Genomic DNA, 24,312 nt, shown 5'->3' with positions numbered 1-24,312 from the left:
GGTACTGGCTGTCAAGAGGCAGGCTGTGGTGGTGTACAACTTCAGCATGCAAAAAGAAGGCTAGGGTAAAAGGAGCAGCCTAAGCTGCATATCACGTTCAAAGCCAGCCTAGGCTACAGAATGAGACCATGTCTCTCAACTTCAAACTAAAAAATGAACAGGCAACAAGGACACGAGAAGATGCGCAACATCATTACCTATAAGAAAAATACAAAACCACATTAGACTCTATTTCATATGGAAATACCATAACAATACAATGGAAAATAGGAAAGATGTATGAAAATCAGAATCCTTACATATTGGCAATGTAAATGTAAATGTAAATATACATGTAGCCACCTCATAGAAAGTTTGGCATTTTTTTTCAAAAGGTTAAACAAAATTTCTGTATGACCCCATCTCACAAAGACATGTCACACACACTCAAATGAATTGAAATAGGAGTTTAAATTAAGATGTACACAGCTATTCATAACAACACTATTTGCAATAGCCAGAAGATAAAAACAACCCAGATGTCCATTATATGTTGAATAGAGAGGCATACAATGGATTATTATTATTCAGCTATAAGAAAAGTAGAGATGAACCTTGGAAACATTATGCTAAGGGAAAAGAAATACCTGATATGAGTGTGAAGCGCACAGAAAAAGCAAATCCATAGAAAAAAAAACATGAGTATTGCTAGTAAGGGTTGGCCGAAAGGGGAGCAATTTATCAATTGACTCCAGGTTTCCCTTTGAGATAGCAAAAATGCATTGTTGACTGGTATCTTTCTCATCTTGGTCTTCCAAAAAACTGAGAATAGAATTTCTGCTCTTAAATTACTAGTAATCCTAACAATAAATGTTTCCTTTTCATCAGTTTAATTAAGTCATTGCTTTCTGCAATTAGGAAATATCCTAACACATTTGCTGTCTAGCTATTGGCCCATGATTCCACCAAAAGTCGTCGTGCTGTCAAGGGCAGCTTAAGAAGACTACCATTTCTACTTGATGAATTTTGGGTTGGTTAAGAAAAAAAGCATCCAATATGGAAACAAGAGGTTTATCTTTATGATTGTTGTTCTTAATGTACTATGTGAAGTTATTTTTTCTCCCTTAGGGTTAATCTCATGTGGTTACTGTATCTGACTTTGTTATCTGGTATATTGTATTTGTTTATTTAAAATAGGGAAGGGAAGGGAGTAAACAAGATGATTGGGAGATGGTGGGAGAAAGGAGGACAAAAATGTGAGGAGTATCAAGGTTTGAGAAGTAATGCACCTATTACCTGACAAATGTAATTGTAACCCATCTATACATTATCCCGAAAATAAAATACAATTAAAAAAAAGAAGACTATCATTTCAAGGTAGCAGGTACAAATATTAAGGGAAAGAAAGGTAAAGCGGTGTTGTAAGCAAAACTGCAGATGTCATGAGATAGATATAAACATAGGTATAGATAGATATAGATACAGAAATATAGACAAAAAAAGAAAAAAGAACATATTTCCTGGCTGTGTCCACTCAACAGGCCTGAGAGCAGTATTACTTCACTAGCATTGCAGACTTTGAACTTAGATCTTGGCTTCTAAATACTGTTCTACCAGCTACCTGCCTATTACACAGCAGAAGACCGATTCAGCTAAGCTAAGAACTAACATCCTGTGTCACACAATGTAGACAAACTCAGAATGATAAGGAGATGTCAAAAGGTCACAAGAGCTATTTGAAGAAGCTTACTGGTCAAATCTAGGACAACCTGAATAACCAAAGAATTAATAAAATTGAATAATAAATGAATATAATAGGAAATTAAGTTCACCCTAATGCAAAGAATGGAAGGAAATGAAGGGAAGTAATAGAAATCTCATCCTTAGAATAGTTATACACACTAAAAAGGTACATGGAATAATGAAACAAAAAAAATCACCGTTTGGAAATTATAGTATTAATTTCTCTTCCCTTCTTTCTCTTTCTTTTGCTCCCTTATTCCCTCCCTTTCCTTTCATTCTTTTTCCTTTTTCCCCTCCTCTCTTCCCTTCCTCCTTGCCACCTTTTGTTGTGGATCAAAACAAGGGCCTAGCTCATGCAGGCAGATGTTAAACTACAGATCAGTTCAAAATAATCAGTTCAATTTGAAATTTGATAGGGAAGGGGGGAAAACCAAGACGGGTGGGGGGTGTGGGGGCGGGAGGGAAATGGGTACCAAGACATGTGAAAGGGTATCAATGTATGTGAATTAATGCACCTTCTATCTGGCAAATATCATGTAACCCTTTTACTAATTACAATAAAAAAATAAAAAAAAATAAAAAAAATAAAATTACATTGCATTTTCTAAGCAAAAAAAAAAATAATCAGTTCAAAAACAGATTTGCCAATGGAGAACTAAGTTGAAAGAAAAGAAATAGAATCAAAATTAAGAAATGGGATTGTTAGTGAAACTTGAATAGAGATAAGAGTCTCATGGTCTTTAGTGCCCAGGATGTCTTTGAATCGCCATCCTCAGATCTCAGCCTCCTGAGTAGCTACAAATACATGTGTGAGCCACTGTGCCCAGTTAAAAAGTACAAATTAAAAAAACAAAACAAAACAGGAATTTTCAATTTACACTGTAGGAAAAAAAAATCTTAAATAGTAAATACATACAAAAATATTTATTCCTTTGGGCAATTAGATGCAAATAAACACACTCTTAAGGTATTATTTTTATGTAGGATTGCCTTTTATCCTTACCAGTGGCTTATCTATACACTGCTTTGCTTTATAATATAACTAGAAAGTAAGTTGTATTCCATGGACAGTTATACAAAGTGACTTATATCCCTTATAAAATCTATTAAAATTCTTGATTTCTTTGTTCATTATTTTCTGTACAGTGGTCATTGAGACATAGAGACTTGAGTGTCCTGCTTGAATTTACATAGCCAGCAAATAGTGGAAATGGGATACAAACCCAGGCAGTCTGGCTCCCACGTTTACCCTCTGTAACACACTGCTTTGCTTCATACAGAGTTTAGGAACTAAATACTAGCATGACTTTTCTTTTTTTTAAATTTTTATTTTTTATTGTAATTATAGCATGACTTTTCTAAGACTTCTACCTGAAATCTTCATATTCTTCCCCATTAATAACAAGGAGTACAGTAGAAGAGGAAAAACTATATGCATAAAGATGTTCACTAAGGTGAAAAAATTTTAAATGCCCAATAATGAAATGATTAAGTTAATAATAACTTGTTTATAACACTGAGTTAAAAATATATAAAATATGGGGGCCGGGAGTTTAGCCTAGTGGTAGAGTGCTTGCCTAGCATGCACAAAGATCCAGGTTCGATTCCTTGGTATCACATACATAGAAAAAAGCCAGAAGTGGTGTTGAGGCTCAAGTGGTAGAGCTCTGGCCTTGAGAAAGTCCAAGGACAGTGCTCAGGCCCTGAGCTCAAGCCCAGGACTGGAAAAAAAAATGAAATGTAAATATGGGCTGGGAGTTTGGCTTAGTGGCAGAGTGCTTGCCTACCATGTATGAAAACCCAAGCTAAATTCCTCTTTATCACATACATAGAAAAAGCTGGAAGTGGTGCTGTGGCTCAAGTGGTAGAGCCTTGAGAAAGCCCAAAAGACAATGCTCAGGCTCTGAGTTCAAGCCCCAGGACTGGTACAAAAAACAAAACTTGAAAAAAAAGTATGTATGTGTGTATATATATATATATATATATGGAAATGTGTAATAATTGTATGTACACAAAAGCAACAAGTTAAAATATTAATACCTAAACATGATCATATAAAACCATGGGATAAGTAGTTACTTTTCCCTTTGAGATATTCTAATGTTTACACCAATAAAACACAAATCAAATCCACAAAAATATATATCCTATTGAGAAATGTCCAGTATGTGATTCAGGCACATTTTTACCATACTTTCTCCAACTTCCTCTTAGAGGAGATGGATAACTATGTCCATTTACATGGAAAGTCATTAAAGTTGAAAAAAATCACTAAATTTCTTTAAAAAAATAAGATAATATTAATTTCTGAAGTAGTATAAAACATACAGATCTACAAGGACATAAACCGAGTATTTTTAGATGGAGATATTACAGAGGAGTGTAGTTCTTTCTATCATCTTTAAACTTGTGGTAAACACATGTAACTCATTCTAACAACATTTCTCAAGGGATATAAAGGTAAATTATTACCAAAAGTTCAGATATTCAAAAATGATGAATGATTTTAGTGATCAATTCCATAATTTCATAAAATGATGACTTTCTCACATTTACTTTGTACCAGAGTTCGCTACTTCTGTTCCTTCCATAAATATGATCTCAACAAGTATACATCATTAAAAGTACAAACATAAATGAGACTATGCCTACAAATAATTTGTAGATATACAGATCACCAATGAAGGAAGGAAGTACCATTCATTGACTGTGCCACATGGATTTAACTACATTTTCCTCAGGCAATACTTCATGCTATAAAATTTAAAGGCCACTATAGAACTACAGCTTAGAAAACACTCACTACATTCCCCCAGAAATAGTATAACAAAAGCAATTCTATATGTAGAAATAATATTGGCCTCAGGAAGGAATTATGTTTTTATTAAGTACTTTTCAAATATGTTTTAAAAGTGGACAAAATATTGATAAAAGATATGTGTTTTCTCTTTAGAAAAGAGAAAGTAGAAAAGAAGATAAAATACTTAATCAAAAATTAAAGACTGGAGGCAGGAGGTGGGGCAAGTAATTTCATATAAGAAGATAGTGAACTAGGAACCAAGATTTGAAACTCAGCATAGTGAAGAAATGTCCTCAGTACTGGACGAAGATGATGACAAAGTTTAAAGAATAATTCATCTGACAATAGAAGGAAAGTCCTTTAGAGAAGAAAAGAGAAGATCTCACAAAATGTAAGGAAACAATTATCTACAAAAATCATTAACTGAATTCCTTAAGAACCGAAGGAATTTCATCTACTTGCTATGGTTTTAAAGTGCTGGGCTCCATGAAGAAATGGATGCTACACCCATCTGTATGTTCTGTCATGCCAGTGTTAATGTGAGTATCTAAAGTGAGAAAAGTCCTAAGCATCAGAAAGGAAACTAAAATGTTCACCACCCAAATGTGACTGCCTATATTGGAAATCACCATGCCCAGTCTTATGCTGGCATAAGTGTGTATGCAGGGATAACCTTGCACATTTTTTTTTCCTTCTTTAAGTTATTAAAGTGAAAAACAGCAGCCAGAGGCAGTGAAACCATGCCATCCCTGAAGTGTCTATCTTTGTGACTGGGCCGAGCACAATTATCATTCTCTAAAACTATTTCTTCCTCAAAAGAGTTCACCCAACTTGTCAGCCTTCCTATCAGTAGCCCCACTGGGCTTTGCTGAGTGACATCCAGACATTTACACTCAAAAGCTGTTTCAGAAGGGAGTTATTAAAATTCAAATGAGCTGGGCATATTGAAGAAGAAAACACTCGTTTGCATGCACACCTCCGCTTTTGGCCATCCCATTGAGTCCCAGAGAGCGGGTCTGGTTTTGTTTTTGTAAATGGGCTCCAGAGGCCGAGGTCAGCCTCCCGCGGCCCCACCCCTCTGGGGTCATCACTAGTAATGTGGACGGCTGAATAGATTTTCCTGTGAATCTAGCCAGCAAACCTGAAGGAAGGCAGCCCTCTCCCACAACCTGACAATGCCAGAAATCCTATTGGTAATATGGCAGAGTTTTATTACTTCATTAATCTACTTTAAAACAGTTTTCAGCAAGACTGCACATCACAACACCAATTCCACTGCCACCTGATTTTTCAGCCTCAGAGTGGAATGGTTCCTGTTATACCATGACTATGTAATCATAAAAAAGTCACATTTAACCACGAACTCCCCATAAGATTCAGAGAAAACTCATTTCTGCCAAGAAATATAGATTTGGGGAGTCAAAATGACAATTTATTTAGTAGGAAAAGAAAAAAGAGTCATTTGACTTAAAACTTTATTTCTCATGGAAATATCTTACCATATAATCATTTAAAAATTCATAAGATAATAATGAACAACCTAATGAAAACACAGCAAAAATATATAATTCTAACATTATTCTGGCTATAGAAACTTTAGATACTCATTTTAGTAAGAAGCTGATTTCTTTTGAAAGAAGACCTATTATATTTATTATAAGTTGATTTAATTCATTGTAATATGGTCATTAAACTAACTGAAAATGATAAATAATGTTTTATATGCCATTTACTAAAATGATATAATCACATATCAATTTCTATTGAGAAAAGCTAAAAACAAATAGTCCAAATTTAAAATTCTAGGATAATGGCACTACTTTGTAACTCCAAACTAAAGAAATGTGTCTCCCAGCTATACAAATAGTTCATTATCTGGAAGCTCCAAAGATTGCTGTACCCAGTGGGAAATCAGACAAAGTAACCTTAACTTCCTTTCTAAAGCTCAGATCTTCATTAATCAAAGTGCTTCCTCCAGATTTCCTCTTGGTTTTTCATTTAAAAATTTTTTTAAAACTTTTCCTTTCCAAAGTTGCCATGGTCTTAATGTAATTACAGGCAACTATTTTTACCTAGCATAGAACAAATCAAATAATCATGTATCAATGAAAGAATATTTTATTAACAAAGCTAGTCCCCAGAACTAAGGTATTTTTTTTCTCTCATAGTTCTGTGAAAAGTATGTGTGTATTTAGAGCTCATGTTTCTCATAACTCATGTGGCATTGTTCTGGTTCCACTTACAACGAAAAGCACTCAATCTATGTCTTCAAACTGTTGGTGCTGTCATGTGAATGGCAGCAATAGATTCATAATAGAAAAAAAAACCCCACAAATGTGTGCAAAGAAAAAGCACAAACTAAAAACAGGCACAAAAACTAGTGACTCCAACTACACAGAATAACTACTATATGTGACCACACAAAGTACTAGGAAAACACCTACTTCCAGGGCAGTCTTTTGATACAAACTGCCCCCAATTGTGTTTTCCCTTCTTAGATCACAAGTCACTTGAAACTGATGGGAAAAGTGATATGTGTTTACACCTTTGAAATGACCATATGAAAAATTAAGGTTTCACAGAGCCTATAATTCCAAGAGACCACAAGCGTATATATTTATGTAGCAATTTTTGTAGTTAACCTTCTGGTCATCTCTATTAGAAAAATTATATATGACAAGAAAATAGTCTTTCAGATCTGTATTGTTACATGCCTGCTTAGGATGCATAAACTTACTTAACATGTGGAAAGAGAGAGAATGATAAAATTCAAAGAATGTGCTCACTTGCCTTTTTTCCCTGCTGTAATGAAGAAGCCAATCGCTGCTCTAATAAAACTGCTTTCAGGCAAATAGCTATAGTCAGTGGGAACTGTGGAGACAGAAAATGATCAAATTAACCAGTGAACTTGGCAGGACTAATGAAGGAGAGATAACGATCTCCTGCTGCCATATCTGCCCAGAAACAAAGTAGAAATGTTTGTGCCACTAATCTCGGCATAATATTCTATGGCTGCAACTAATTCTATTAGATTAAATGACTGGCATTGAAGTAATCACTTAAGTTATGCAGGCAGATTCAAAATGGCAACAAACCTAGTAGAGGATGGAAAAAAACTCACAGAGAATGAATATTTGAGTGAAGCAGTTAAAAAATCCTTTCAATACTGTCACATCAATAAGCACCAGGTCGGTGACCTCCTCAGCGGCAGCAAGGAGTCTTCTGACTTTGTAGGTTTAACCCCCTATTCTAGGGGTCAATTTAGGACATGCTGAGTCAAATATATGAATCAGGGAAATCCAGTGACCAGTATTAACAGCTCCAGTCTCCTAACTAAGGCAAAAACCTCTAAGTTACCAATATGTACAAATAACCAGATGTGGCTGCTTGCTGACCTGGAACAATAAGGCAGTTGACATTTATGTTAGTTGAGTCCTAGAGTTTCCTAAATCCTTTTCCTCCCAGTTTTCTGTAATTGTTTCATGAGAACATTTTTTTTTCTATAATAAATGGCTCAAGTGGAAAATTCCATCAAGAACAAGTAGCTGTGTTTTTCCAGATGCAGAATCATTTTGTTCAGAAGAACCTGGATATAAGATGATTCACTCCTTTGTAATTTGAGTTTATGTGTGCCAGACAAAATTCTCCATAACAAGATCAAGATCAAAGGTACTGATGTCAAGCTAATATAAAAAGGCAAAAGTTGGACGTACACTATTTTGCCAAGATACTTGTAGGTGCTCTGATCCTCAAAGCTAGCATTAACAAGGGTTTCTTCCTGTTTTTATATGATAATTTTCCAGCTATGTAATACTCACTGTTTTGGGAACACTGTAGACTAGTCTTCCTATTTTTAAAGCTACAGAGTGATTGAAGCAAGGGAAACAGTAATTATAGTGTCCCCGTTCCTGGCTATATTGTCAGTAGACTGTTAGAAATAAGCAAAACTGTTTTAAGGAAGAATCTTTGGTACCACAACCTCTCTGGCCTGGGTCTAAGATTGTCAGTGGGGGGAAAGAGAAAGCAGTATATCTATGGACAGTGATATCTACTCCCCCTAAATTGCTAAGTGTAAACAATTAGCATTCAAGTTTTATGAGTGCTTTTTTAGTGCTTTTATCAAAAATCTACAAGTAGAAAATGTTTAGCCAGGATTGGTGGCTCAAGCCTCCTATCTAGTTGGGAGGAAGTTATCAGGGTTGATTGGGGTTTGAGACCAGCCTGGGCATTAAAGTTCAGAAGATTTCATTTCAGTCAATGGCTAGGTACCTGTCATGCCAGCTCAGGCATGAAGCCTGATTATATCTCAGAAATAACTAATGCACAAAGGGATAGTGAGGGCTCATGGCAGCGGCCCTCCCTGGCAAGCATGGGGCTTTATTTCAAACCCCGGTACCAATACTTTTTGCTCAAACACAAAAAGCTTTATTATACTAAGACCTAGGATTTCAATTCCCTAGTAGGTGCCCACTTTGAGCTCATTATTTTCACAACCACAGCCAGAAAAACCCCAGTCATACATAAAAAGACTTGATGAAAACATAATACCATCACATTTAGTAAGATAAAAATGAGAGCGCTCTAAGCTTCAAGGTCTTTCTTTGTTTACAGATTTGTCACTAAACTAACTATATGCAAGTCATACAATCTCTCTGAGCCTTAGATTCTTCATTTGTGAAATATGAAAGTTAGACTGAATGTCTACACCAACCTCTACAGGAGGCAAACATAAAGTGAGTGATGACATTCTAAGTCAGGGAGCCTCTTAATACTTCCTTTCAATCTGATATACAACATAGTAACATATACTGAGAATTGTGAAATTGGTAATTGTTAAATTACCAAATGTGGAGTCAGCACTTCCTTTTTTGAGCACCACTGTTTTATTAGAATTTTAATCTTACCAGAAGTTCTGCTTTGATTAGCAGATACAGTAGATAGATAAAGATGTCCTAGAAGCCAGATTGCATTTGACTGAAGACCAATTACCCCAGAGATACTGATGACCTATAAATGAAATACCAAAGTTAAAGGCAGGGGCATTAGCCAAACTCCTTTCAATAAAAAGCAACCCACAGAAAGCCACTAAATTTATGTGACTTTATTTATTCTTATAGTTGGTGAGCAAAACTTTTATTGTAAGATGTAATATTATGTGTCTATACATCATGCTTAATCATACACATTTTCAATACGTGCTTGCTAAATGACATAAATTAATTACATAATTAAGTACATAGTCAATCATAATAGAAAGTATCTTTTTCTCAGGTATCACTTTGTCTCAAAGAAATTTTCACAAAATAGTAAAAGGAAATTTGGAGTAGAGAAGACTGGAGGATACTTTAGACTAAAGTGCCTATAGAAATAGAAGGAGATGCTGCTTTGTTTTCTTCTTTTTAAATAGTGTCCTACTATTGCTTTATCATTCATAATAGACATTCATAAATAATAGTTTCCACTGATACATCATTTCTGATATTGTAACAATTTAAATTGCAGAGTTCTTTTTTGAGCATATTAAAATTCATACATGCAAAGGAAGTTCTTTTAAGAGATTTATGTTTGCATTCAAAGCATGAATTACAAAACTTCCTTGATGTAGTAGGTATTGTGATCATATTTTACAAGAATGAAAACAAGTATATTTAATGAACAAAAAAGATATACACTTTATAAACAGTAAAGAATACTAACAATGTAAAATAAGAATGCTTAAAAAAGAAATATCAAATATTAAGTAGTAGTTGCTTCAGGTGTGGCATACCATCACTGATATTTTTTGAGCTTCTTTCATTTTGTATTTTTAAATTTTGTGCAATGAACATAATCAACTTTAAAAAAATCGAAAAAGGGCCGGGAGTTTGGCCTAGTGGTAGAGTGCTTGCCTAGCATGTATGAAACCTTGGGCTTGATTCCTCTGTACCACATACACAGAAAAAGCCAGAAGTGGTGCTGTGACTCAAGTGATAGAGTGCTAATCCTGAGAAAGCCTAAGGATAGTGTTCAGGCCCTGAGTTCAAGCCCCTCAACTGGCAAATTTTTTTTTGAATCTTAAAAGATAGAAATATTTCTTACTAAGAAAAACAATCATTTACCCCAATATGTCCATCAGTGACAGCTGAACTAGTGTCTCCTGACTGTTCTTCCCAGATACTTGCCTTGTTCTTTGATCACCTTCCATTTTTAATTTGTTCTGAGGATCTGATAATCCTTGTAGAATCAGGTTTTAATTTTCAAGGGAAATCAATACTAACTTAAATCCAAAATGCTGGATTTGGGGCTGGAGACAAACCTCAACAATAGAACACTTGGCTAGTATGTGCAAGGCCTTGGGTTCCATCCTTACCACTGTCAAACACACCTCACCACCACCACCACCACCACCACCAGCAGCTTTTTTTTTTTCTTCCCTTCTGGAAATAGTGCATGCTTGCAGGGAATAGAAGACCACATCTCACTCCCAATGCCGCTCAAAGTTAGTATGCAACAGAGATTTTCTGTATTTTCTAACTAAAACATTTGTATTAGGAAAAAGGAACAAAGATAAGAAAAGGAGATATTTGTTTTCCTACCCAGAGATCTTCAGTTCTTTGCCTTTTTTTTTTTTTTTTGCCAGTCCTGGGCTTGAGCTCAGGGCCTGAGCACTGTCCTTGGACTTTCTCAAGGCTAGAGCTCTACCACTTGAGCCTCAGCACCACTTCCGGCTTTTTTCTATATGTGGTACCAAGGAATCAGAACCTGGGTCTTCATGCATGCTAGGCAAGCACTTTAACCACTAGGCCAAACTCCCGGCCCCGCCTTTTTTTTTTTTTTAAATCAAGGATTCATTTTGGTATAATAGGAAAAAAACATTAAGAGATATGTATTCCCCGCCTACCATAAAGAAAATGGGAGTTGAAGTCTTGTCAAATTCTTTTTCTCACCTGAGTTAAAGTTCTGATGACTTCATTAAGTCTGCCTTGAAAATGAGAAGACTGGATGGCTTCTGACTTCATCTAAAAAGAAGAAATATTTGTTACCTTGTTCACCACAAATAATTACATTCAGTACACAAGCAATCCCTTTCTAAGGAAGTAATAGCATATTGTATATTTAAAAATTTTCAAACACATAGGCTATGAGCTGCTAAGGCCAACATCTCTACATCTCTATTTGTCATTCATTTCTTAGCATCTGTCACTGTGTGAATAGAGGAGCTACTTTACAATTACTTTACACATACAGATGCCTACTATGAAAAACATATTTAAGCTCTGTGATGAAAAGAAAACCTACACAGATATAGACTTAACCATTATTAATGGTTAACTCCTTAACTGGAGTTTCTGTGAATGATTTGAATGTCTTATCATTCAATCACTTTTCTCAGGCAGGAAAATTTGTGGAAAGTATCAAGATTAGCCAGATTTAATCCTCGAACACCAAACAAAACAAGGAAAAAAATCTGTACAGATAGAATTCGTGGCACAGAATACTACATCATATAGCAAGGTATTGAAAACCCAGGAAAACTATTTCCATGAGCCCATCTTCTGTCTTCATCACATTATGGAATGATATTCTGATCTTACCATGGCTTTGCATACATTTAAATTCTTGCCCCTCAACAGACAGTTTTTTTTTTTTTACCTGCATTGCATCCCCTTCAGAACCCACCAAAGCCACCAGGCCATGAAGAGCTGCCAGACACAGCATTGTGGGAGTACCCTGAAAACAAAGCATTGGAATTCGTCAAGAACAAAATACTTCTTGGATTTAGAACTATAAAGCTCATTATTTCATGGAGAAATAAATGTTCAAAATAGGACTAACTGGGTAGGATCAACATAACCTCTAGACCCGATTAAAAATGCCAATAGACTAAAATAAAGTGACAGATTATGGGTATCAGATTAGTGATATCTTGGTTCTCTTACTTTGCAAAAAACATAATATTGTTTTAAGATGAAAGCACTTTTAAAGTATCCAGTTTATCAAAAAAGAAAAATTCTAATGGTTGACAGGATGCATTATTTATAAGGGATTAAAAGTGTGCGTCTCTTTCATTCACAATCACCCATTCTTTTATTGCTAAGCTATATAGCCTAGCAACTCCTATAAATGGTCCAATAAACTGGCTATTTTCCTTTATGAAAACATAAAATAGCATACAAGACATGACCTCTACCTCTGCTAGAACAATTCTGATCCAGCTGGGGAGAAGTTTACTGCCCAAGGCTTCAGCTTTTCCATGTCCACTCACAGATAAACCATGAACAATGTTTCCTAGTGCCAGAGCAAAGCCTGAAGTCTGTATAAATAAAGAAACACATTAGTAAGAAAATGAAAAAAGATAAAGATTAGGAATATATATTATATATATAGCAATACAAGCATTTCTAAAAGTTCCTTTTGTACTTATATTTCTCACCTTTTATTTAAACGTAAATCTGTAAATCAAGGATTTATAGCTTAACTACACCTGCAAATGGTAACTCAAAGATTTACAGATTTTTATTTGTTATTGTTAAATAGTTGTACAAGGAAATTTCTATTCACCATATCAATTTATGAGTACAATGTTATGTAGTTTTCTTTTCAAGACTTTGGTTGGTAATACTAACTGCAGAGGCTCACTGCAACAAATTCAGTGGAAATAAGTAGTTTATTTTAGGAAAAATGACTGCCTTGTTGAGCAACTTAGCTCAATAGATGCAAATTTTGAAAGGAGTTATGGATGAAACACCAACAGAAGGTCAATCAACTCCTAGAAAAGAAGAGAAAACATCACACTGCCAGTGTAGTCTATGAAAACTTCTATGCTTTGGTTTAGCAAAATATATTATGTCTGCAAGTGGTTAGGTGCACGCTCATAAAGAACAGCAATATGATCCAGTGAATCCTGCCATCACCTTCTCAGGGCCAATACTGGGATTCTGGAGATAGCTTTTCCAAAACAAAATCCACTGGAGAGATTCTATGACATTTGTAACTAAACAAGTTTCCTCCCCTCCAATTTTTATTGTAATAGAATATACATAAAAACTATCATCTTAATTGTGAAAACATTCAATGCTACTAGCTCGGTAGAATTAAGTACATTCACCTTGTTTTTTAACCATCCTTAGAATTTCTTCATCTTGAAATAAGGAAACTCTATACCCATTAAGCAATTTCCTCACTCCTTCTTTTGCCAAGACTCTGGCAACACTGACCTGCTGTCTCTATGATTTTGACTATTTAGATACTTCATATAAGTGAAATCATCTTGGGACTTCCCTTGCAATTTGACTTCATTCCACTTAGTACCATGTTATTAACTTTTCCTTCTTAAGGCTAGTAATATTTCAGAGGACTTGTTAGAAGGCTTATTAGTTGAGGTTAAAAAGACAGTTTTTATCACTTAAATTTGCTGAGCTTTGACTTCATCGGAGTTCTCTATGTATTCATACCTTTATATATTTTTTGTTAGCTGTGTATAACTCTGGTGATGTTCCCTCACCATACATTTTAAGACAATATATTCCAGTGGTTGGAGAGAAAGACAAAAAGCCTATCAATACTCTCTCAAAGGATAAGAAATGTCCACAGAAGAACAAGATCTGATGAGAAAAAGACACGTGTGACTGCTGTCTGCAAAAATAGTTAACAGTACATTAGTTCTAGACAGGCAGACAGATACAGATACACACACACACACACACACACAATATCCCATCCTACTTTAACTCACATTAAGTAAAAATGTAGGACTTAGCAATAGTATGAAACCCCTGGAGAGAAATAATTAGGGCCAACATTCCAACCTGTTGGTTGTGCTCTACTAACAGTTGAAGCTTGTTCATAATATCTTCAGCCTCTGCAGCTTCAATAATGCCGGCACTGAATGCTGATGTGCACACACAGCTAAGGGTGTAGGCAAGGACCTGAGATTAAAACAAAACATAGTAGGAAAACCTTAATTTAGGATACTAATTATGGGAAGATGGCTTTATTGATGCAGATATTCTATGAAACTACCCTCCCTAGAATAAGAATTGAATTCAAATACATTTGCCATAGATTGGGTATTATTTTCTTGTCTGACTTCTATTAGTATATTAGTATTTTTCAGGATGGGTATCACTACTCCTAATTGTCAGATGAAGAGTTTGAGGCTTAATTTTAAATAGCCATTAGACAATAACAGGATTCAAACCCAGCTCTTTACGTTCTAAATAAAACCACTTCTTTACCTCATCATACTACAATACAAAACCTACCAGGAGAAAGAAACAGATTTTTATTATTATTAAACCGGAACCTGGATATTATTAATTGCCAAGTACTCTATCTATCTATCTATCTATCTATCTATCTATCTATCTATCTATCTATCTATATAAATTCATAAGACTGTTGAGAGTAGAAACAATATTGGGCATATGTCCTATATTAACCATTTACCAGCTGAGTAATTTGAGGAAGTCACTTAATCTGAGTCTCAATTTCTGAAAATCCAGGCAAATCATCTTCTTCTTGCTACCTGATATTTTCACAATAAAATCCTTCTTTCTAAGGATGTTGTTATAATAAAGGAGAAATTCCACTCTGAACACCATTTCATGTATGAAAAAATGTAAGCAGTATCCAAGATAGAAATTTGTTACCTGGTATATTGTATATATATGTATATATATATATATTTATTTGCTTATTTGAAATAGGGAAGGAAGGGGGAAAACAAGATGAAGGGAGGGTGAGGGTGGGAAATGGGGACAAACATATGAGAAGGGGTTTCAGTGTATGAGAAATAATGCACCCACTAACTGACAAATGTAACTGTAACCCCTCTATACAGTACTCCGTTGATAAAATTTAAAAGAAAAATGGATAATAAAGCATCAGAGGAGAAAAACAACAAATCTGTTTGCTTTAGGCCTTATTAATCAAACCATCAGGACAGACAGACATACATCAGCTGTACAAACCTTATTTTCACTTATTAATCAAAATGCACTTTGACCATAAGATTTTCCCCTTCATTTTGTAGAAGTATGTATTTTTGAATTACACTCAACACTACCTTAAAATGGAAATTTAATACGTGTTTTAGAACAAAATATCAACCCTCTGTACCCTGAAGAAATTCACCAATTCAACAGGACCTATTGCTGAAAGTGCAGGAGCTAAGCTGGGAAACACAGCAGCCATTATGTGCCCATCAATAGCTCATGGGCAGGCAGGAATGAAACAGAAGCTGCTCTAATGAGAGGGAGAGCCTGGCCAAGCCAGGAGGTCACCTCCTGCTCCTTCCAAAGCAGAGCACAGGCTGCAGCTTTACCTGGACACAACAGAGACAGGCATAGCACATGCCCAGAACATTCCATCTAGACATGGTTAACACATATGGGCTACCCACTGATGAAATCCAGTCCCAAATTCCAATTTGCAATAAGTACAGTAAGATAAATGTCCTAAGTTTTCATGCTAGTGGGCTTCAAAGAAAAAAAATATCAAATTCCTTTCAACCTGCAATTTCTTAAGCTTATTCTTGGCTATTTCTTTCAACTTACGTTATACTTGAGTATAGTTCTAAAAATCCCTTTTTAACCTTCTTCCAGAAATTGCAATTCTTCTTAGAAAATGGCTTCAAGTGATGCTGACTTAGGTTTCTGTATTCACTAAAGGCTCTTATCTCCTACACCACATTTAAGTCTAAGTTGATTTATACAGTCACACAATTTGAAAAACCTCATGATTTAATAGAGGCTGCTTGCCACTCCATTTTTTTCTCTTTATTGCACTTGAAATTGAGAAAGAATTTAATTTACCGAGTTATCAAATAAATAAATAAACAAATGAAGTTAGAAAGTAAAGCAAGAAAACAGAAGCTTGGCCAAGAGAAGAAAACTGGAGGCTTTCTCCCCTACCTCCTGGAAAGTCCTTCTCTGGTTCCGGCTGCCATCCAGGTAAGCAGACAACTTCCGAAGCGATGCTGCCACATGAACGCGTGACTCCATTTGGCTGCTGTGGCTCATGAGGGACAGAACAAGTCCAACTCCCAAAATACAGCCGGTGCTTGGATGCCCAAAAAGATGGAGTGTTAGAATCCCAAGAAATCTGGATTATGGTTCTGTACCTACCACAAGAATTTATATGGCTCTAAAAATTGAACTCTGAGAGTGAGTTGGCAGGACACAAACCAAACAAGGAACTGTGCCTTGAGATTCATGAGAGGTATAACCTGAACTTGTCTCTCCTTAACAGGAAAAATTTTCTACTGAAACAAGTATTGAGGGACTGGGGTTTGGCCTAGTGGTAGAGTGCTTGCCTAGCATGTATGGAGAATTGGGTTTGATTCCAAGGTACATACACATAGAAAAAAAGCTGAAAGAAGCTAGGTGCTATGGCTCACACCTGTAATCCTAGCTACTCAGGAGGCTGAGATCTGAGGATCAAAGTTCAAAGCCAGCCCAGGCACAAAAGGACCTGAGACTCTTATCTCCAACTAACCTCTAGAAAACAGGAAGTGGAAAAAGAAAAAAAAAAAGAAAACAGGAAGTGGGGCTTGGCTCAAGGGTAGGGTGGTAACCTTGAGATGAAGAGCTTAAGGACAATGCCCAGGCCCAGGGGTAGGGTGGTAGCCTTGAGTTGAAGAGCTCAGGGACAGTGCCCAGGTCCAGAGTTCAAGCCCCATGACAGAGAGAGAGAGAGAGAGGAGAGAGAGGAGAGAGAGGAGAGAGAGGAGAGAGAGGAGAGAGAAAGGAGAGAGAGAGGAGAGAGAGAGAGAGAGAGAGAGAGAGAGAGAGGAGAGAGAGGAGAGAGAGGAGAGAGAGGAGAGAGAGGAGAGAGAGAGGAGAGAGAGGGGAGAGAGAGGGGAGAGAGAGGAGAGAGAGGGGAGAGAGGGGAGAGAGAGAGAAAGAGAGAGAGAGAGAGAGAGAGAGAGAGAGAGAGAGAGAGAGAGAGAGAGAGAGAGAGAGAGAGAGAGAGAGAGAGAAAGAGAGATGCTCAGGCCCTGAAATCAAGGCCCAGGACTGGCAAAATGAAAAAGAAAAGCAGAAGCAACAACAAAAAACAAAAACTAGATATCCAAGGCCAGGCTCTGGGTGGCTCAAGTCCATAATCCTCAGGAGGCTGAGATCTGATGATGGCAATTCAAAGACAACCTGGGCAGACAATTTGAGAGACTCTCCAAGTAACCAGCAAAAAGCCATAAATGGAGCTGTGGCTGAAGTGTGAGAGTTCTAGCCTTGAGTGGAAATCCAAAGGAGAGCATACTGAGATCAAGCCACAGTACTGGCACAATAGTAACAACAAAAATAGGTATCTATGATCTGTCCTTTAACTGTGTATATACCAGACAAGAACCCGAACCATGGAACAGCTTCATGTAAACTCTACAATGACAAGGAATATATATAAAACAGCTTTATTTCTATCCTGACAGAAAGACTATAGCCCTCTCTGCAGCCAGCTAAGTTGAGAACATTCTGAGTATCTGCATGAAGAGGAAAAAAGGCTAAATTTCTTCATGAGCAGAGGAGATGAATGGAAAGCATGGTTATGAGGCATGGCTAAGTGCTTCACGTTTCCTAGTCAACTTCAACAAGTGGAATTTCTTTTTTAAAGAAACTGTGTATTCATCTGTGCACAATGACATTAATCCTTCTCTCCCCTCTGATCTCCCAGAGTACCACTAGGTCAGAAGAGAAAATGGACAAATGACAGGCTTGTCAAAAGTTACCCCATGTGACAATTCAATTGGAATCTGGGTCTTTGTACCCCAATTCTCCTGAAAGAATACATATGATTTAAAGAAAAGAATTGTTCTCTCAGAAAACTTCAAGCTTGTATGATAAGATAATGCAGCTTGTGATCTTTTCTTTTTTAACTTTTTAAAGTTTTTGTCATTGTTGATGTTTTTTTTCTTTCTTTTGTGTGTGTGTGTGTGTGTGTGTGTGTGTGTGTGTGTGTGTGTGTATGTCTGTTTTAATTTCCCAGAAATTGTCCTGGCTCTAGTTTGTCTTACCTCTTATCTTGCTGTTAGTCTCTCAGAAGTATATTCCAGGGCATATTTTAATGCCCATATGGCATCCCATATTTTGCTTAAATAGGGTCTATATCCTTGGCTGGCATAGAGGACCACCTTTACTTTATGAATATATTAGTTACTTCTCTAACACATCTGTGTATCCACACCTGATCGTAGAGCCCCAAAGGAATAGATAGCCCTCAGAGTTTGCTCAAGTTCACACAGAAAGCTTTCAGCAAGATATGACCAGTACTTGAAGTCTTACAGTCCCTGCCTTCTGCTCCATCTGCCACACCCAAGGGCCATCTTTATGTTGTTGACATCATGATGGGATATCTAAGTAGGTTTTTCAGTTTCTACTGAAGAACCATCAGGCATTAGAATATCCTCTGTAAAGAAGCTGCCGCAGCCACCGTCCATCATTAATCAGGCAGAACTGCTTCTACAGCTTACATGAACCTAACAAGCTCAACTAGCATAATGCACTTCCAACCAGTTAAACTAACATCTAACATCTAGGCATGGCAGGCTTTCTGATAAATCACATTGGAGGAAATGTATCTCTTCACTAGTATGGATTTGTTTAATTTAGAATCCACAGGGAAGTTTCTTAGCTATCGTCTATATTGATGCATATAAAAGTGACAGAATTAGATCAAGGATAAAATTAGACACAATGTGATTAATATTTTTTGATGAATATAATTGTTACCTTTCCTTATGGGTAAGATTTCAAATGTTACAAAAGGGACACCCTTATTTGAAATTGGATAGGGAAGGGGGGAAAACAAGATGAGGGGTGGGGGTGGGGGGGAGGGAAATGGGGACCAAGACATGTGAAAGGGTATCAATGTACATGAATTAACGCACCTTCTATCTGGCAAATATCATGTAACCCTTCTATTAATTACAATAAAAAAATCTATGAAAAAAACCTACATGGTTTGGGGCTAGGAGTTTGGCCTAGTGCTAGAGTGCTTGCCTAGCATGCATGAAGACCCGGGTTCAATTCCCTAATACCACATACAAAACAACAACAAAAAAAAAACAAAAGGGACAACTTCCATGGCCTAGAAGGAATGTCTTTAATATTTCCCCACTAGACTACCTTTTACTTTCTACAATTTTAATTGCAATTGCTTTATTTGTTTTACCTGTGCTAGTACGGTGCCTTGAACTCAGGAGTCTCACTGATTTTTGCTTGGACTGGCTTTAAACCTTGATCCTCTAGGTCTCAGTCTTTCTGTAGCTAGGGTTACAGGGGTAAATCTCTGGTACCTGGAAAATTCTGGTGCAGATCATTTGGGAAGGGGTAGACTGTTTGGTTTCTATCTGTTCCCTAATTAGTAAGTCCTATGAAGATGAGGAACTTTTCTGTTTATCCTCACAGTATCTAAGGCACCAGTATACAGGCCTTTGATTGATATTTACTGAATGATGAAGAAGTGACCATTTGAAGGATTTTAAGAAAACAGACAGAAGATTTACAGAACTCCTCCCTTCTCACTTCATGCACAACACAGTACCTGATGCTTAAATTTAGATTGAGGCAAAAGTTACAAGTGATCAGGTTCACTGAATGTACACCTAAGGCTTAATCTTGAATATTCAACTTTTATTTTTGTCAGAATTAGATTGATGGGTATGGTATTTGTATGTAAAACAAAAAAAGGCTTTCTCTCACAGCTCACTCAAGTAAAAACTGAGGTTCACCTTTCTCAACAGTCAAGTGTCTAGATCCTATTTTTCAGTGTATCCTGGATTCACAAAAATCTCATCCCCGGGACTGAAGGATCTTCCTTTGGTATCTCAAGGTAGACAGGTACACTTAAAAACAAAGACACATGAGTTGCTAGCCCATGGTTACATAAAAATTTTCACAGCAGTTATCACTCTTAAGCAAGGGTTATGTCTCTGTAACTACCATGTTTTTCTACTTGTGTAATCTATATATGGATATGTACATGGCACAATAAGTGATACAGTGATAGCCTCAGCTCATATCTTGAAAATTCACCTTTTGGCTCCATATACAGACAACCAATTAGTCATCTCGTAGTTCCCTTCTATTTTTCTTAACTTCTCCGTATGTAGCTAGAAAGTATGCTAAAGCTTTATTCCACTTAACTTCCAAATATTCTACATTTTAATCTGTTTAATTTTGTCCTCAGTCTTGACAGTACCCAGGTGATTAGATTCAAATATTGACATCATCTTACATTCTTTATCATATATCTGCCAGCTGTCACCAAAAGAAATCTTGTGTGATAGCAACGTTCACATTTTTTTTTGTCCACTGAAAACAAATACTTAAGTGTAGATATCTCCAAAATATGAAAAAAATTATGGTCTTAAGTATAAAACTGAGACGCTGGAATTGTTAGTATAAATTGTCTACAATAACGCTAAAAATGTTTAAAGAACATCTGTCTTTTAAAATTGTTTCGTATTATATCATTACTTATTTGACTCTCAGTGTATACTAAAATAGCACCAGCAAAAAAGCAATTCTGAAAAGCAATTCTGATAGATATGTTGTTATATCAACTGAGATTAATAGTGATACATTTCTCTAAACTAACAAGAAATGAATGTTGAAATCCCTGTGATTGATGGCAATATTGCAGATTTGGTACAAGGTCATCTAATAATCAGTTCTAATGGCATTCAACACTTGTGTTGCACTCTGTTCTTTACAATGTGCTATACAAATGTTATTGTACTTGTAAAAGTTCAATAGTAATTAGCCAAACCTAAAGTCCACGATGGATACAGCATGTGAACAGCTGTGGGGACTGCAATGGCAAACAAGTAACCACTAGATGTCAGCAAAATGTTAATGATAAGGACCACACACTAGGCAGCCCAGGTGTTCTGCTATCTCAGCAGGGACAGGCCTATTAAATCGGGGAACTGTTGGTGAATTTTCTCTGGGTAAATTCTATCACTTGAGGTAGCATGCTTCCAGTTCCAATAACCATCCCATAGTAACACTTCCACTTTTTCACTGGAAGTAAGATTGGCCTAGATTCCTACAATTTCATTAGACAGAGGAATATTTTATACTCTGTGCTAAACATTCAAACCTGGACCTACTTACAACAGCACATTTCACTGTTGTTTGTTTTTAAATGGAAGATAAAATTTGCAAGTCTCAAAAAATAATAAGCACCATACCATCAAATGATAAATTGTTTTCTTTCCAGTGGCATGTGTTCTCCAGCCTGGTACACCTGCAATCTCAGCCACTCAGCAGGCAGGAAGATCAAGTCTCAATATCAGCCCAGGCAAAAAGTCCTGCCCACATCAACAAACAACCCAGGCCTGGTGTTTTATACCTGTAATCCCAGCTACACAGGAGGCATAGGAAGGAAGACTGAGGTCCTCGGCCAGCCCCACCCAAAAGAATGAGACCCTATCTGAAATAACCCAAAGTAAAAAAGGCTTGAGGTGTGGCTCATGTGCTAAAGCACGTACCTGTTGGGCATGAGTTCCTAAATTCAAACCCTCATACAAAGGAAAGAAAAAGGCAAGGATTCCCCATACTGTATCCTCAAAAAGTATCAGGAATGATAAAGTGCTAACTTTTGTGTAAGCAAAACAGGAAAGTAAAGGGAGGGCTTCTTGAAGGCCTCATGCTTTTAATTGGCAGAGAAGTAAGTTTTCAGTAAATTTTCCTGTCTTCGGCAGAACTAGTTCCCACTTCCACACATGAAGGTAAGAGTCAAGAAAGAAGGTAAAAAAGAATGAACAAATAACCATCTTATAACTAACAAAAATAAAATTCAAAGTTAGATACACTTAGATATGTGATGTCACTACGTGCATAAATACCTTTACTATAGATAATTTTCAGTTATCTCTGTAATCCTGACATTTAAATAACTTTAAAAACTAATGAGGACCACATATGAAAGTTATTACTGAGCATTGTTACTGGCTGCAAGTTGGCTGCACCGAAACTGCAATTTTCCTCAGCATTTTAATATCCTGAGCTACCTACCCTTCTCATGAACATATTGAGGACAGGGAGAAGAAAGCAGTGGAAGGGGAGAAAAGGAGAGAGGGAGAAGATAACAAAGGAAGGGAGACATGAGGAAAGGAAAGAAAAAGGAGAGAGGGAGAAAAGGAAGAGGGAAGTAAGAAAGGAGAGTAGGGAGAGAGAGAGAGACCTTATCTCATATTTTGGTTGTAAAATGCAGATCTCAACCCTTCATTCAACTCAAACAATAGCTAAATAGTTCTAGCCATCCTATAAGTCATTTTCTACAATCAAGAGAGATTCCAACAATGCCACAAAATCCTTTTTCCCATATCTAGACCACACTTGTGTCACTTCATTCTTAAAGTATTTATTGAACTGGGTGAGTGCTCATGGTTCTTATACATTCTTAGTCTGCACAAGGTCAAGATCTCATGAGTATCACCTACTAAGTAGATGTGTGAACTTGTTCATTGTGATGAAATCTGTTGTGCATGCAGGTACTTTACCAGTTCATTTATTTTTTGTTAATCTGACCAAACAGACTATATAGTATAGCTGTAGCTTTTTTATTATCATCATCATCATTATTTTGTTCCTCATGGGGCATGAACTCAGGGCTTTGGCACTGTCTGTACCTTTTTTGCTCAAGTCTAGCACCCTACCACTTTGAGCCACAGCACCACTCCTGGTGGTTAATTTGGGATAAAAGTCTCACAGACTTTCCTACCCAGGATGACTTTGAACTACAATCCTGAAATCTCAGTCATCTGAGTAGCTAGGATTGTAGGCATGAGCCACCAGCACCTGGCAAAGTTGTATTTTTAAATAATAAGTTTCTAAACCCTAGAAATGTAAGCATTGATTAACTGCAGCTGTAACAGTAAAAGTTAAATAGTAAAATGATAAATATATAAAAGCTTAAGTAACATAATAAACAGCAAATAATGGTAAAAGGTTAATAAATGAGACATTAGTGCTTATAGTTTGCTGTTTTATAGAAAAAATAAATCTCAGAGAATTCAAATCTGAGGTTCTAAGGCATAACAGTTTACATAGGTACAGTGTAGTTCTTGATGATAATTTCTGACAGTCTCACAACACATTTTACCCACAAGTTGCAGACTAACTAATTGAATGTGCTGCTAAATGTGTTTAATATAGTTTATTCTTTCCTGATTTGTTTTCTTTCACAATAAATTTAAAATATTTAGATTAAAACGGAAAATACTTATAAAAGCATCATCTCTGGGGTGCAGAGGATCCATTAGTGTGAAATAGGATAAGAATCATTCATGTAGCAAATGTTTGTTTCCCAGTCAGGGATTTATGGGTAAATGTAAATCATCAGAGTCCCTTACGCCAATCAAATTCAAGTGATTTCACCAGATCCTGAAGAAAAGGTTAAGTCAGACATTCAAGGTCCACATACCTCAATGATAAGTTAGTATAAGACAAAACTAAGGTCATAAATAATAAGTTAGGAAATTAGATTTGTTGTTCCCTATTGAAGCAAACAATCCTAGTGAAACATAATGAAAACTCTGCAAAGGAACTGAAGACCAGATTGGTTCCTGCACTGCCATAATGCCCAAGTTTGCTGGCGAAGGGGGAGCCAGTGGCTAAGGATCTGTTTGAGAGCAAATGGAGACAACATACTTGTATTCAAGAGTGGTATCAAAGCAGCAGTTTTCCAGGGCATCCAACGACTTCATCAGGAGAAGGTTCATCTGTTGGCCGGATATATCACTAGATAACATTCAAGGGAAGGAAAAAAATTATCAATACTCATTCAACTGTTCAAAACTCGTA

The 24,312-nt window shown here is 36.4% G+C and overlaps 1 protein-coding gene across 1 annotated transcript in view; it reads right to left on the bottom strand.

Annotated features, from left to right (window-relative positions):
- Focad (focadhesin) overlaps nucleotides 1-24,312 on the bottom strand; it is a 250,753-nt gene that overhangs the window by 22,059 nt on the left and 204,382 nt on the right. Inside the window, exons 28-35 of the mRNA XM_090330054.1 lie at nucleotides 24,160-24,249; nucleotides 16,417-16,564; nucleotides 14,311-14,430; nucleotides 12,693-12,815; nucleotides 12,155-12,232; nucleotides 11,449-11,520; nucleotides 9,427-9,529; nucleotides 7,313-7,393 (exon numbers count right to left, since the gene is read on the bottom strand). Of these exons, the coding sequence (XP_090186180.1) occupies nucleotides 7,313-7,393; nucleotides 9,427-9,529; nucleotides 11,449-11,520; nucleotides 12,155-12,232; nucleotides 12,693-12,815; nucleotides 14,311-14,430; nucleotides 16,417-16,564; nucleotides 24,160-24,249 (815 nt within the window). The remainder of the gene's footprint in view (nucleotides 1-7,312; nucleotides 7,394-9,426; nucleotides 9,530-11,448; nucleotides 11,521-12,154; nucleotides 12,233-12,692; nucleotides 12,816-14,310; nucleotides 14,431-16,416; nucleotides 16,565-24,159; nucleotides 24,250-24,312) is intronic.

Source organism: Megascapheus bottae, chromosome 3, assembly GCF_031878675.1.
Source record: "Megascapheus bottae isolate mThoBot1 chromosome 3, mThoBot2.hap1, whole genome shotgun sequence".
Lineage (NCBI taxonomy): Eukaryota > Metazoa > Chordata > Mammalia > Rodentia > Geomyidae > Megascapheus > Megascapheus bottae.
Note: the sequence above shows the minus strand (reverse complement) of the source record. Positions and strands in the feature narration are given on the sequence as shown.